We start from the raw sequence: 10,263 nt of genomic DNA, 5'->3' as shown, positions 1-10,263 counted from the left end.
GTCGTGGACTTTTTTTGCTTCACCCCCCCCCCCCCCTCCCTCCCCTCCCTCTTCCCACTCAAAAGACAATTTGACATTCATAGGGACTTACGGAGGTCCTTCGTAGGCTACGGTGCAGTCGTACACCCAATCAACCGTGCCCCTCAATTGTTGTAGGCAAAAAAAAAGGCCGGTCGACCGCGGGAGAACTTCGTGCCTTAGAGGTGGAAACCCTTGCTTTTGGCCATACTCGTCACTACGCCTCTTAGTATTTATTGACAAATTCGTCCCTTCAGGAAAGATTAACAGCCACATGGGGTCGTATTCAGACGATTCTGACTTGGAGCCTGAATGTCGGGTTTTCAACTTCTCCAAGCGATGCTGTAGCCGGGGTTTGTCGGATAGCCATTTGCGAGCCATGAAAATAAAGCCGTAGAATGTCATACCTTGACCGACAATTGGGATGTACTTGAGAGACTCTTTGAGGATGATGAAAATGCGGCCATGCATAATGTTCGTATACGCGACCCACCACAAGTAAATCCAATCGGTATAAACCTGGTGATTAGCAATCAAAACCAAGCGCTCCGGAAATTCAGTTTTCAACCGGCCATCTTCTGTCAGGTGAATTTGGCCTTGCACACTCTTATCGCCACTAACTCGAACAAATGTCGGACAGCCCCATTGTGTAAGAGCTGTGATGACCAGCCCGAAGGACTGCTTCGTGTATGCCATGTATGCATAATAATAATCCTTGCTTATTAGGTAGAGAGGAGCACCGAGCACCTGAGTCACTAGGATGGCGACACAACAGCAGTTGAACCATGTTGCAAGCAAGAGGGATCGAAGCACTTGCATTGGGATCCCATGTTTAAGCCGTGGTTCCATGTCATTGTCGGTTCGAGAGGTTTGATCCGTGCTTCCTATACGTTGCCGGGTTGAATTCTCTTTTCGCTGGTGAGGCTCAGGGCAAGGGTCACCCGTCATGTTGGTTTGCTAGTGACCAAAAGAGTACCGGATTCTGTTGGGTTGGTAGATGAGACGCTTTGTTACGGTGTAAATTTATCCTTAACCTGACGATCACGCAACTAGAAATTAGTCGAGCGGTTGCATATAAGGAAAGGCAGTCTCGTACTCGAGCGAAAGATCAACTTGAAGAATCCCAAGGAAATTTTTCAGTTTGATGTCTATCAGTTCAGGCCATGCCCAGGGCCGCGAAGCAAAACAGAAAGACCAGAGGATATCCTATATATAAGGCATGTAGGATGAAGTGAATGAATCGTACGTAGGAGCTAAGGTATTAGGTATGGGATAACGCCTGACCGCAACGATTGGGATCTTGCGTACCCGAGAGCCAAGACGTCCGATACTAGTACTAGTAGGCAAGGCACCTGCCAATTCAATGACGTCCTCTCCCTCATACGTCAGGCTCTCAGGGCGGTCAGACTCTTTAAGTTAGGAGTAGATCATTCTTGGGATTATCCTTCGCCCCATCAAAGACCCGGAGCGACGTTTGTTGATTCACAGGGTCCTTCTTCCCTTCTACCTTTACGGGAACGGTAATAAAGTTCAAGGGTTTATTAAATATATGTCTTCCGGGAATGATTCCATGCTTTAGATCAGGGTTGTCCCACAGAAGTTGAGCTCGGAAGATGAAAGAAGAAGTACCTACAAGTGAGCTTATATCCGAACAATGAAAATAGCCGCCGTCTACAGCACTAATTTCTACATCAAGCCTTAGTTAAAAAGCTTTTCATTCTTTTCTCAATATGCAAGCGACTATTCTTCGGATACAACTATTTCGGTCCAGGATTAGCATAACAAAGTACACACCATGGAAGCGACCCTTTTCATCTTCTCTTCGCCGCTGTGAAATCAGAGATATAGAGACACTACCTCAGCGTTTATTACCTAAATACGAAGGTGTGCGTCTCTACAAATTTGCAGAACTGCTTCTCCCTCTCAAGATAATGAGAAATACTGCGACACGAGACTATGTCTTACTGATTCTTTGTCCCAGAATCTTGGGAGGGCGATCTCCTTTCTCTTCAATGGCCAGCGCCCCCTCGAAATGTCTTTGTTGTGAAAAAGGACTGCGTGCCAACAGTAACGGAATCACTAATTGAATTTGCGAAGTACAGTAGCCGTCTTAATACCTTGGAGAACATAACTGACAGCTTTTTGTCTAGCCATGTAACATCTACATATCCATCTATCGCCCTGATCCTAGAGCCGAAGACTGCCGAAGAAGTTCATTCAAGCTTTCCTTTTCCTATCTACTCAGCTCCATTGGACAGGTTAGCCTCGGCGCTACATAGTAAGGCGGACCTTACGGTTACTCTTGGTGGGGATGGAACTATTTTGCATGCCTCTTCCTTATTCGCTACATGTTATAATGTACCCCCCGTGCTTTCATTCAGCATGGGTACGCTGGGGTTTTTGAGCGAGTGGAAGTTCGAGGAGTACAAACGCGCATTTCGTGAGGTATACATGTCCGGCGCGGGAGTAGGGGATCGAGCTCCTATGTTAGAAGCGTCGAGGTGTACTGCAACGGATTATCAAGCGGATTTTGAGACAGGCCCTACGGGATGGTCGTCGGTCCGTGGGAAATCAATGGGCTCGAGTCGCGGAGCTCGCATCTTGATGCGGAACCGCTTAAAAGTGGGCCTTTTCACTGCTGACGGGAGACCTGTTCAGCAAGACCGAAGGTCATCTTCCATGCAGAGTAGATTGAGCAGCCAGGGAGTGTATGTATTGAACGAAGTGCTCCTCCATCGTGGCAAGGAGCCGCATCTTGCGGTGGTGGATGTTTATGTCGGAGGGCGATTCCTTACAGAGGCAGTAGCGGATGGGATCATCATCTCGACGCCCACGGGCAGTACCGCATACAGCTTGAGTAGTGGTGGCAGTATTGTTCATCCCTTGGTACCTTCGGTTCTACTAACCCCGATCTGCGCCCGGAGTCTGAGTTTCCGGCCTTTGGTTCTACCATCCAGCACGTCGATTACGCTGAAATTGAGTGAGAAGAATCGGGGCCGTGAATTAGAGATGAGTATTGACGGAGTGAACATGGGTCAGGGAATGGCAGTCGGTATGGAGGTCCGAGTATGGAATGAAGAGATGCGGCATGGCAAGAACGAATGGCAAGGGGGAGTGCCATGTGTAATGCGGAGAATTATGGGTGGTGAGGCGCATGATGGATGGGTTGGCGGTCTGAATGGGCTGCTCAAATTTAACTACCCCTTTGGTGAAGAATCATGATGAACCGACAGAGGATCATCCATATTCTATATATTATTATGAAAAAAATTCTGAGAGTTTATTTACTTTACCATCTACTGCCAGGAAACGACTTCTCCGGGAGGTCCCACTTGGAACAAAAATATGTCTTTGTTGCCTGGTGGACAGTCTATATGACCTTATCGCTGCTATAGTCCAGAATGTGTCATGCGTATGGTTGATATCTCTTTAGTTGGCGGTATTCTATAAATTATAGTTTACGAGGAGGTTGCTTGTATCAGGCGAGTGGACCGTCCAAGTTCTTGGATCTATGGAACGACAACCCGTGGGTCGACGTTATATTTTTGGACAAGATCAGGAATGCACACATTGGTGTGATTGATCTGAGGGGGAGCGACTGGATACATCCAACAGTGGCAGGAGATTTGAACCAACATAGATGCTCTATGGACCCAACTCGGGTTATCTCCCGTGTACGATTGTTCATGAAAGTGCTTCAACGCCTACTAATTGCTTGAGTTAGGGGGCAAGCCCCGTGAGATTGCTGCATGCTCCGACCAGTTACATTTCAGTTTACATGGTAGTCATCTTTTTCATCAGGGAACTAGTTTTCTGGTCCGAACTCGTTATTTATGTGATTTACTCTGTCCACCTATAGCGTACTATTTGGGTAGCAATAACTCTGCGCCACTTACCGCAGCCTACCCTATCTTTTTGTCAGAGAAAAACACATTATTCTCCTCCTGGTACAACTTTCCCTCACTTAATTCCAAGGTCAAAGTTTTGAACGTGACCGTTCCACCTCCGATCCGAATCCTCTATATCATCTTCCTTATGGATACCTGAAACCCCTAAGGACCTAACCTTTGGCTGCTAGTTAAGGACGCTGGATGTGATGTGAACTCCCGTAGAAATAAAGTACTAGTGTAACAAACGTATTCATTCAATTATGAGGAGCCCCTGTATCATGTTCAATATCCAGCTAAAGCAAGAATGCAAAGGAGAGTAAATGAAGATATCAAAGTAGAACCATTATAATAGTAATAGCTTACTAGATCCTAGAGCGCTCTTTGCAACCGTGACCGCTCTCAAAGTCTGAGCGCTTTTCCTGTGACAGGTGCCGCGCCCCTTGACTTGCGATGGGTTCCCGCTGTTAGTGAAACCTCATTTACAATTTCCGTTTCCTTTCTCCCCCCTCTCCCTGTTCTCCTTGGATTCCCGTCCCTCCCCTGGTACTTATTTTCTCTCTATTCCTCGCCTTTCTCTTCTTTCCCATGCATCGTTAATATTGCAAATTCTTATTCTTTTTACTATTTTCCTGCAGGACAGTCCCTTGTCTCAGTGAGCATAGGTCCCTTATCATTGTCACTGTTGCATTGGTGAGTCTTCTCACCGCGTTCTGAAGGGTCAAGGTACCCCGAGACCTTTGCGCTCGGTCATACTCGCTGGTGCGAGGAGACCTTTCTGTCCTTCAAAAGCCAAAAGGTATTGTCAGGTAAGGTCTCTCTTATTCGAACTATCAATAAAAAAGAAGAAGGAAAAATATCTGGCAATGCTCCTCCCATCTCGACTGAGGTCTACCCCACTGTTTTGTTGGCGGATCGACTCATTTCTGCTGTAGGATTCGCGGGTTCTGCACACCAGACCTTTTAGGTTTGGGACTCATGGGGCTTGAAGCGCCAGCCTTGTTTGAAGTTGGGCTCCATTCAGTTCTGACAGTATACAGTAATTAACGAAATAACCGAACCATCAACGGATACCCCTCGTACCCGTTGTGAAGTAGGAAGTTATCTACCTCTGGAGCCCGTGCGCTTCTCGTCTCAACTTATGGAAAGTAAGTCGGTGTTGCTTTCTCTATCACTACTGCCCGGCAGCCATTTGTGAATCTGCTACGGCATACATTGATGGCATTTGTCCCTATTTTTATATAATTCAATGATATTGGGACCTTTGAACGGTGACTGACGGCGACACTCAGGATGTACTCTCCCGACCAGTTCATGAATCCTGGGCCAGCACCGCGTCCACTAGCTGAACGTCCGAAGCTAAATTTGCCTGCTAACTCCTCAAATACGGTCGCCTCCTTCAGCCAAATGAGCCTAGACTCCCCCAGTACACCAGGGTCAGCCAACTTGTCATTATTCCCGAATACTAGCACCCCGTCTCTTACACAAACAAAAACCAACCAGTCGGGACAAGGAGGGGTAGCCGTCATCAAAGAAGGGTATGTTCGTTGCAAGGAAGACAAATTTCTGGCTACCTGGAACCAGCGATATTTGATGCTTCGAGAGTCCCGATTAGACTTTTTGAAGAATGAGACGGGTAGGGTAGTCTTATCTATCCCGCTTCAGACGGTCACCGCTGTCTCCCGTTCCGAAGACACTCGGATGGCCTTCGAAGTTATTCGTCTGGCCAATCAGAAAGATGCCACCTCTAAGGCTGCTCTGATTACACGCGACGTGCCAACCAAGAGCATTACCTGTGAGGTTAAGAGTGATGACGAGATCTATGACTGGATTGACAAGATCTACGAACGCTGCCCGGGAATGGGAGGCGTAAGCAATCCGACCAATTTCAGTCACCGTGTTCACGTCGGTTTCGACCCGCGGACAGGCGCCTTTGTGGGATTGCCGCCTGAATGGGAGAAGCTGCTGACTGCATCGGCTATTACCAAAGAAGACTATAAGAAGAACCCCCAGGCCGTCATCGAAGTTCTCCAGTTTTACTCCGATATAAAGATGCGCGAACAAAACCCACAGTATTCTGCCGGATTAGCCTCTACCCTGTCAAACCAGCAACCAAAACCTTACAACAGCAATACGGTTGGCAGTTCTATTGCTCCCCCAAGACCGCCACCACCAGCCCCATCCCAACGCCTAGACAGCGGCCACTCCAATCGCTCCGCTGGTTCATCACCCTCGCAGGCGCACAGCAAATCAGACTCAGATCGTGCTTTGGAACAGCAGCAACAGCTGGAGAGGATGAAGGAGATGGCGGACCAGGAGCGTCGACGCATGGAGGAAGAAGCTCGCCGTGCTCGTCAACGCGAAGAAGAGCAAAATAGGCTCGATCAAGAAGCGTACAACGCCTCACTTCCAAAGACTCGCGTCCCTCTGGCTAAACAGGAGCTTGGCGGCTATGGCGCTGATCCGTCGATGAACGAGCGCTACAAACCAAGCCGTCCCGCCCCTCAGGCTCCTGGCTCGGCTCGACAAGACTCTGCACGCCAGCTCACTGCTCAGCGCCCAGCGCCAGCTCCTCCGACTAGCTCCAACCAGGGCCAACGGCCGGGGGAGTACGGATCGGCTAACAGCGTCGGAATTGCGCGCGTTCCGGGGTCAGACCAATCTTCTCCCAGCTCGCGCTACCCTGCGCATGATCCGCGAGCACAGTCCCCTGCGGCGCGCGCTCAGAACAATGGTACCAAACAGCAGGCTCAGGGCCCACCACCCAGCAAACTTCCTGCTCCCGTGCAGCCAGTGAAGCCTCTGAATATTGCGAACAAACAGGCAACTAATAAGAACGTTCCCGATGGTGTCCGTCAAGCTGAAGCTGCCCTAACTAAGAAAGCTGAGCCCCGACAGAGGGAAGTTCGCATGTCAGCAATGTCTGAGAACGAAGTCATGGATCGACTTAGGTCCGTCGTCTCTAAAGACAATCCCAATGAATCTTACAGTAAGCAACGCAAGATTGGACAAGGTGCTTCTGGATCTGTGTATGTCGCGCGTGTTAAAGAACACGCTGTTTCTCCAGTTGCACGCGAACTGTACCGCCAATATGGACCTCGAACTCAGGTTGCAATCAAACAAATGGATCTGCGTAGTCAGCCACGAAAGGAGCTTATTGTCAACGAGATCATTGTGATGAAAGACAGTCAGCATGCCAATATTGTCAACTTTCTCGACTCATTCCTGCAAGAGCAAAGCAATGAGCTTTGGGTTGTTATGGAATTTATGGAGGGCGGTGCTCTCACAGATGTCATTGACAACAACCCTGTAATCCAGGAAGATCAGATCGCTACCATTTGTTCAGAGGTACGTTGATACTGCTCAGCGCGTTGAGACAATAAAATACACGTGGATTGTACTAATCACCTCCATAGACTTGCAAAGGACTGGCACACCTACATAGCCAAAACATCATCCACCGGGATATCAAGAGTGATAATGTCCTTCTTGACCGCGCTGGTCATGTAAAGATTAGTAAGTAACCCCCATGTATCGAACAATCCAATGTCACGCTAACAAAGAATTGTAGCCGACTTTGGATTCTGTGCTAAACTTACTGAATCAAAGAGCAAGCGTGCAACGATGGTTGGGACGCCGTACTGGATGGCCCCAGAGGTTGTCAAACAGAAGGAATATGGACCTAAAGTCGACTGCTGGTCACTAGGAATTATGGCTATCGAGATGATTGAGTCAGAGCCCCCCTACCTGAACGAGGAACCGCTTAAAGCTCTATATCTTATTGCCACCAATGGCACTCCCCGTTTAAAGAAGCCCGAAAAGTTGAGCAAGGAACTTAAATCCTTCCTCAGCCAGTGTCTGTGTGTCGACGTCCGCAGTCGCGCCACTGCAGAAGAATTGCTAGTTCACGAATTCCTGAAGTCTGGCTGTAGTCTCCCTAGTCTTGCTGAGTTGCTCCGTTGGAAGAAGAACAACGGACAGTGATGTGCCGGAGATCGCATGTTGTGGTGATAGCACAAAACTGAGACGAGCTTTACCCCCATTACATGTTTTACCTTTTACGATTTACATTAGATCTTGTCTCACGCACATATGGCTCCCATTTACGCGCCTCCGGATGATATCTGTTCGCTCATGACTTGCATTACAATCATTTTTCTTGTGTGATATCCAAATTATAAAGCTATGTCTTTCGGACTTGGCATGGATAATACGGCGTTATGTTTGGTGTTTGAATCCTCGTTTGCCACAGCTTCTACTGCCGTGAATAATCTATTCTATATCTGTTGTATTGTTCTGACTGAGCCACTTTGGCTTATGCACACCTTCCGGCGAGATAGAACAAGCAATCTATGACAATAATTATGGTCCTTCGAGGTTGAGGGCCCAGGGAGTACTAAAAAATTTTAAACTTCCACTCTGTAAGTTCCTCGGACGTTATAATGGCTAAACTTGGCTCATAACGATAAAGCAATAAGCCGCTACATAGCTGAGTAATTAAAATTGGCTGGGTTCATCATCGAGGGTTTTACTATCAATGAATGTATTGGATAGCATATGGGACTTCACGTTTGGTGTTTGGTGGACATACGAAAATCTGGCGTCCACAGTATAATTAATATCTTCACGCAATATATCCGATAAAGCCCGTTCATGGTCTCCTTTATTTTTATCTATCCCTAACTCCGACCAACACAGGATGTAATTGGCATTAAAGCTATCATAGTTGGAACTTTGTCCTCTGCTTCTCCATTCCAGCCTTCCATTCCCATTCCTGCCCACTCGCCCTTTGGATGCCCTTGTCGATTCTTCGTAATTTCAGGGTAAACCGAGGGCTGTTCAACCATTCATTAGTATCTATTTAAAGAGAAAAATAAGAATAGCAGGATCACCCACCCTAATTCTTGAAGGCCTGCCCTTATTCCTTCGGCCCCTTTCATCTCTTTGCCGTCTGCGTCAACTACGCTCTTTTCTGTCTCTCGTTTCTCTCGAAAGATGTACCGATGCCTGCAGAGATAGTCAAAATCCCAACATGCTCTAAGCCTAAAACAAAGTGACAAGAGCAACTTACCTGCGGACGAAGATATAGTCACGCTGGTTGTGCAATGTCACGACCTGGCGCCCCTCGATGTCAGGCTGCGGTGGGAATAATGAGCGGAAAATAGCACCCGTCAAAATTCCAAGAGGCGTGCGAAAGTTATTCAAAATCAATTCAGGCCAATGTTCAGTGCCCACACCATGCCCAGGGATCCTTTTGCCATCTACCCAGTTGCTAATAGTAAAATGGAACATGGGACCCTTGGGTAAGTGGATCACATCGAGGCCGGACGGTCGTTTGGAATCTTCCTGGAGGACTAATACAGTAGTGTAATTTCGATTTGCTGCGAATGTTGCTATTTCTTTCAATGAAAACTTGTGGGAATACCGGTGCGCCGTACGACGGATATACTGGCTATTAGGGAAAAGGTCTGTAAGAGCTTTGGCTTCGTTGTGAAGGGTTGAGTTCTGCCTATGATTAACATGGATACTCAGTAGGCACCATTACAACACTCGCGCATGCTTAACAGAGAGTGTTGCACCTGGGTTGTAACAGCGAAGATATGAACCTACCAGGGAGGTCGTGATGAGAATCTTGGGTGTCGGTGGTGTTTCAGATGGGAACAACGATGGGAACTTGGCTGCCAGGGCCTCCGGAGCCAGGCTAAGGTTTATGCTCTTGGTCGATTGAGTCGGGCTTGTTGCACGCTCTGTGGAACACGGGAGAGATGATCTCTTGGACTTCCGAGACCTCTCGGTGTTTTCGTCGTCGTCTTCGCCGTCGTCGTCACTGCTGGCTAGCATGCTGTCAACCTCATCTTGATCATCGGAATCATCTTGCGATTCATCAGAATGCTCTAATGGCTTATTCCATTCCTCTTGCTCTTCTTGCTTTTGTTTGTTGATGCGCTCGACGTCGACACTCAATCCCAGACCGTCTTCGACATCACTATTGGCATCATCCCAGACCCGCTTGCGATCGATAGTAAGCGGAATATTTCGCTTTAAGCGCTCCTGCTTGAGCTTTGGGTTCTTAGCCTCTTCTTTCTTAATCCTATACCGTTCTGCTCGTCGGGTGGAGTCTTTGAGCCGCTTCCGCTTGATATGGAGGAGTTGGCGCCTGAGTTTATTGGCGGGTTTCACCTCTAAATTAGCGCTTGGAGGAGGCTTCGCCTGTGATTTTCTGGAAACCATCTTGGAACAGGGATAAATCGGGAATCCCAGAGGCGCTCTTCAGAAAATGGACATGAGAACCTATGGAGGTAGTTTTGGAGATAAAATTTGGCGGGAAAATGTTTCGCCGGCGGTAGGGATCGACTCG

General features: G+C 48.0%; 4 protein-coding genes across 4 annotated transcripts; 2 read left to right on the top strand and 2 right to left on the bottom strand.

The window, feature by feature from the left end:
* Positions 1-87: 87 nt before the first annotated feature.
* Positions 88-966, bottom strand: BDV27DRAFT_160024 (lysophospholipid acyltransferase family protein; the record flags this gene model as incomplete). Its single annotated transcript, XM_032072963.1, has 1 exon — positions 88-966. The coding sequence occupies one exon, from the start codon at positions 964-966 to the stop codon at positions 88-90; it is 879 nt and encodes a 292-aa protein (XP_031925267.1).
* A 508-nt stretch (positions 967-1,474) lies between these two features.
* Positions 1,475-3,300, top strand: BDV27DRAFT_131954 (NADH kinase POS5). The gene is made up of 3 exons (XM_032067754.1): positions 1,475-1,902; positions 2,000-2,114; positions 2,169-3,300. Exons 1-3 carry the CDS (start codon positions 1,749-1,751, stop codon positions 3,238-3,240), a joined length of 1,341 nt encoding a protein of 446 aa, XP_031925266.1. The 5' UTR covers positions 1,475-1,748; the 3' UTR covers positions 3,241-3,300.
* Positions 3,301-4,891: 1,591 nt separating this feature from the next.
* On the top strand, positions 4,892-7,990 carry BDV27DRAFT_21771 (serine/threonine protein kinase CLA4). The gene is made up of 4 exons (XM_032076042.1): positions 4,892-5,053; positions 5,198-7,253; positions 7,322-7,421; positions 7,477-7,990. The coding sequence occupies exons 2-4, from the start codon at positions 5,199-5,201 to the stop codon at positions 7,887-7,889; spliced, it is 2,568 nt and encodes an 855-aa protein (XP_031925265.1). The 5' UTR covers positions 4,892-5,053; position 5,198; the 3' UTR covers positions 7,890-7,990.
* A 553-nt stretch (positions 7,991-8,543) lies between these two features.
* On the bottom strand, positions 8,544-10,174 carry BDV27DRAFT_131948 (rRNA-binding ribosome biosynthesis protein RPF1). Its single transcript, XM_032067753.1, has 4 exons — positions 9,516-10,174; positions 8,977-9,410; positions 8,802-8,912; positions 8,544-8,740 (listed from the first exon to the last, which is right to left on the bottom strand). The coding sequence occupies exons 1-4, from the start codon at positions 10,134-10,136 to the stop codon at positions 8,626-8,628; spliced, it is 1,281 nt and encodes a 426-aa protein (XP_031925264.1). The 5' UTR covers positions 10,137-10,174; the 3' UTR covers positions 8,544-8,625.
* Between the last annotated feature and the right edge of the window lie 89 nt (positions 10,175-10,263).

Source organism: Aspergillus caelatus (genome assembly GCF_009193585.1).
Source record: "Aspergillus caelatus strain CBS 763.97 unplaced genomic scaffold BDV27scaffold_150, whole genome shotgun sequence".
Classification (NCBI taxonomy): Eukaryota; Fungi; Ascomycota; class Eurotiomycetes; order Eurotiales; family Aspergillaceae; genus Aspergillus; species Aspergillus caelatus.
Note: the sequence above shows the minus strand (reverse complement) of the source record. Positions and strands in the feature narration are given on the sequence as shown.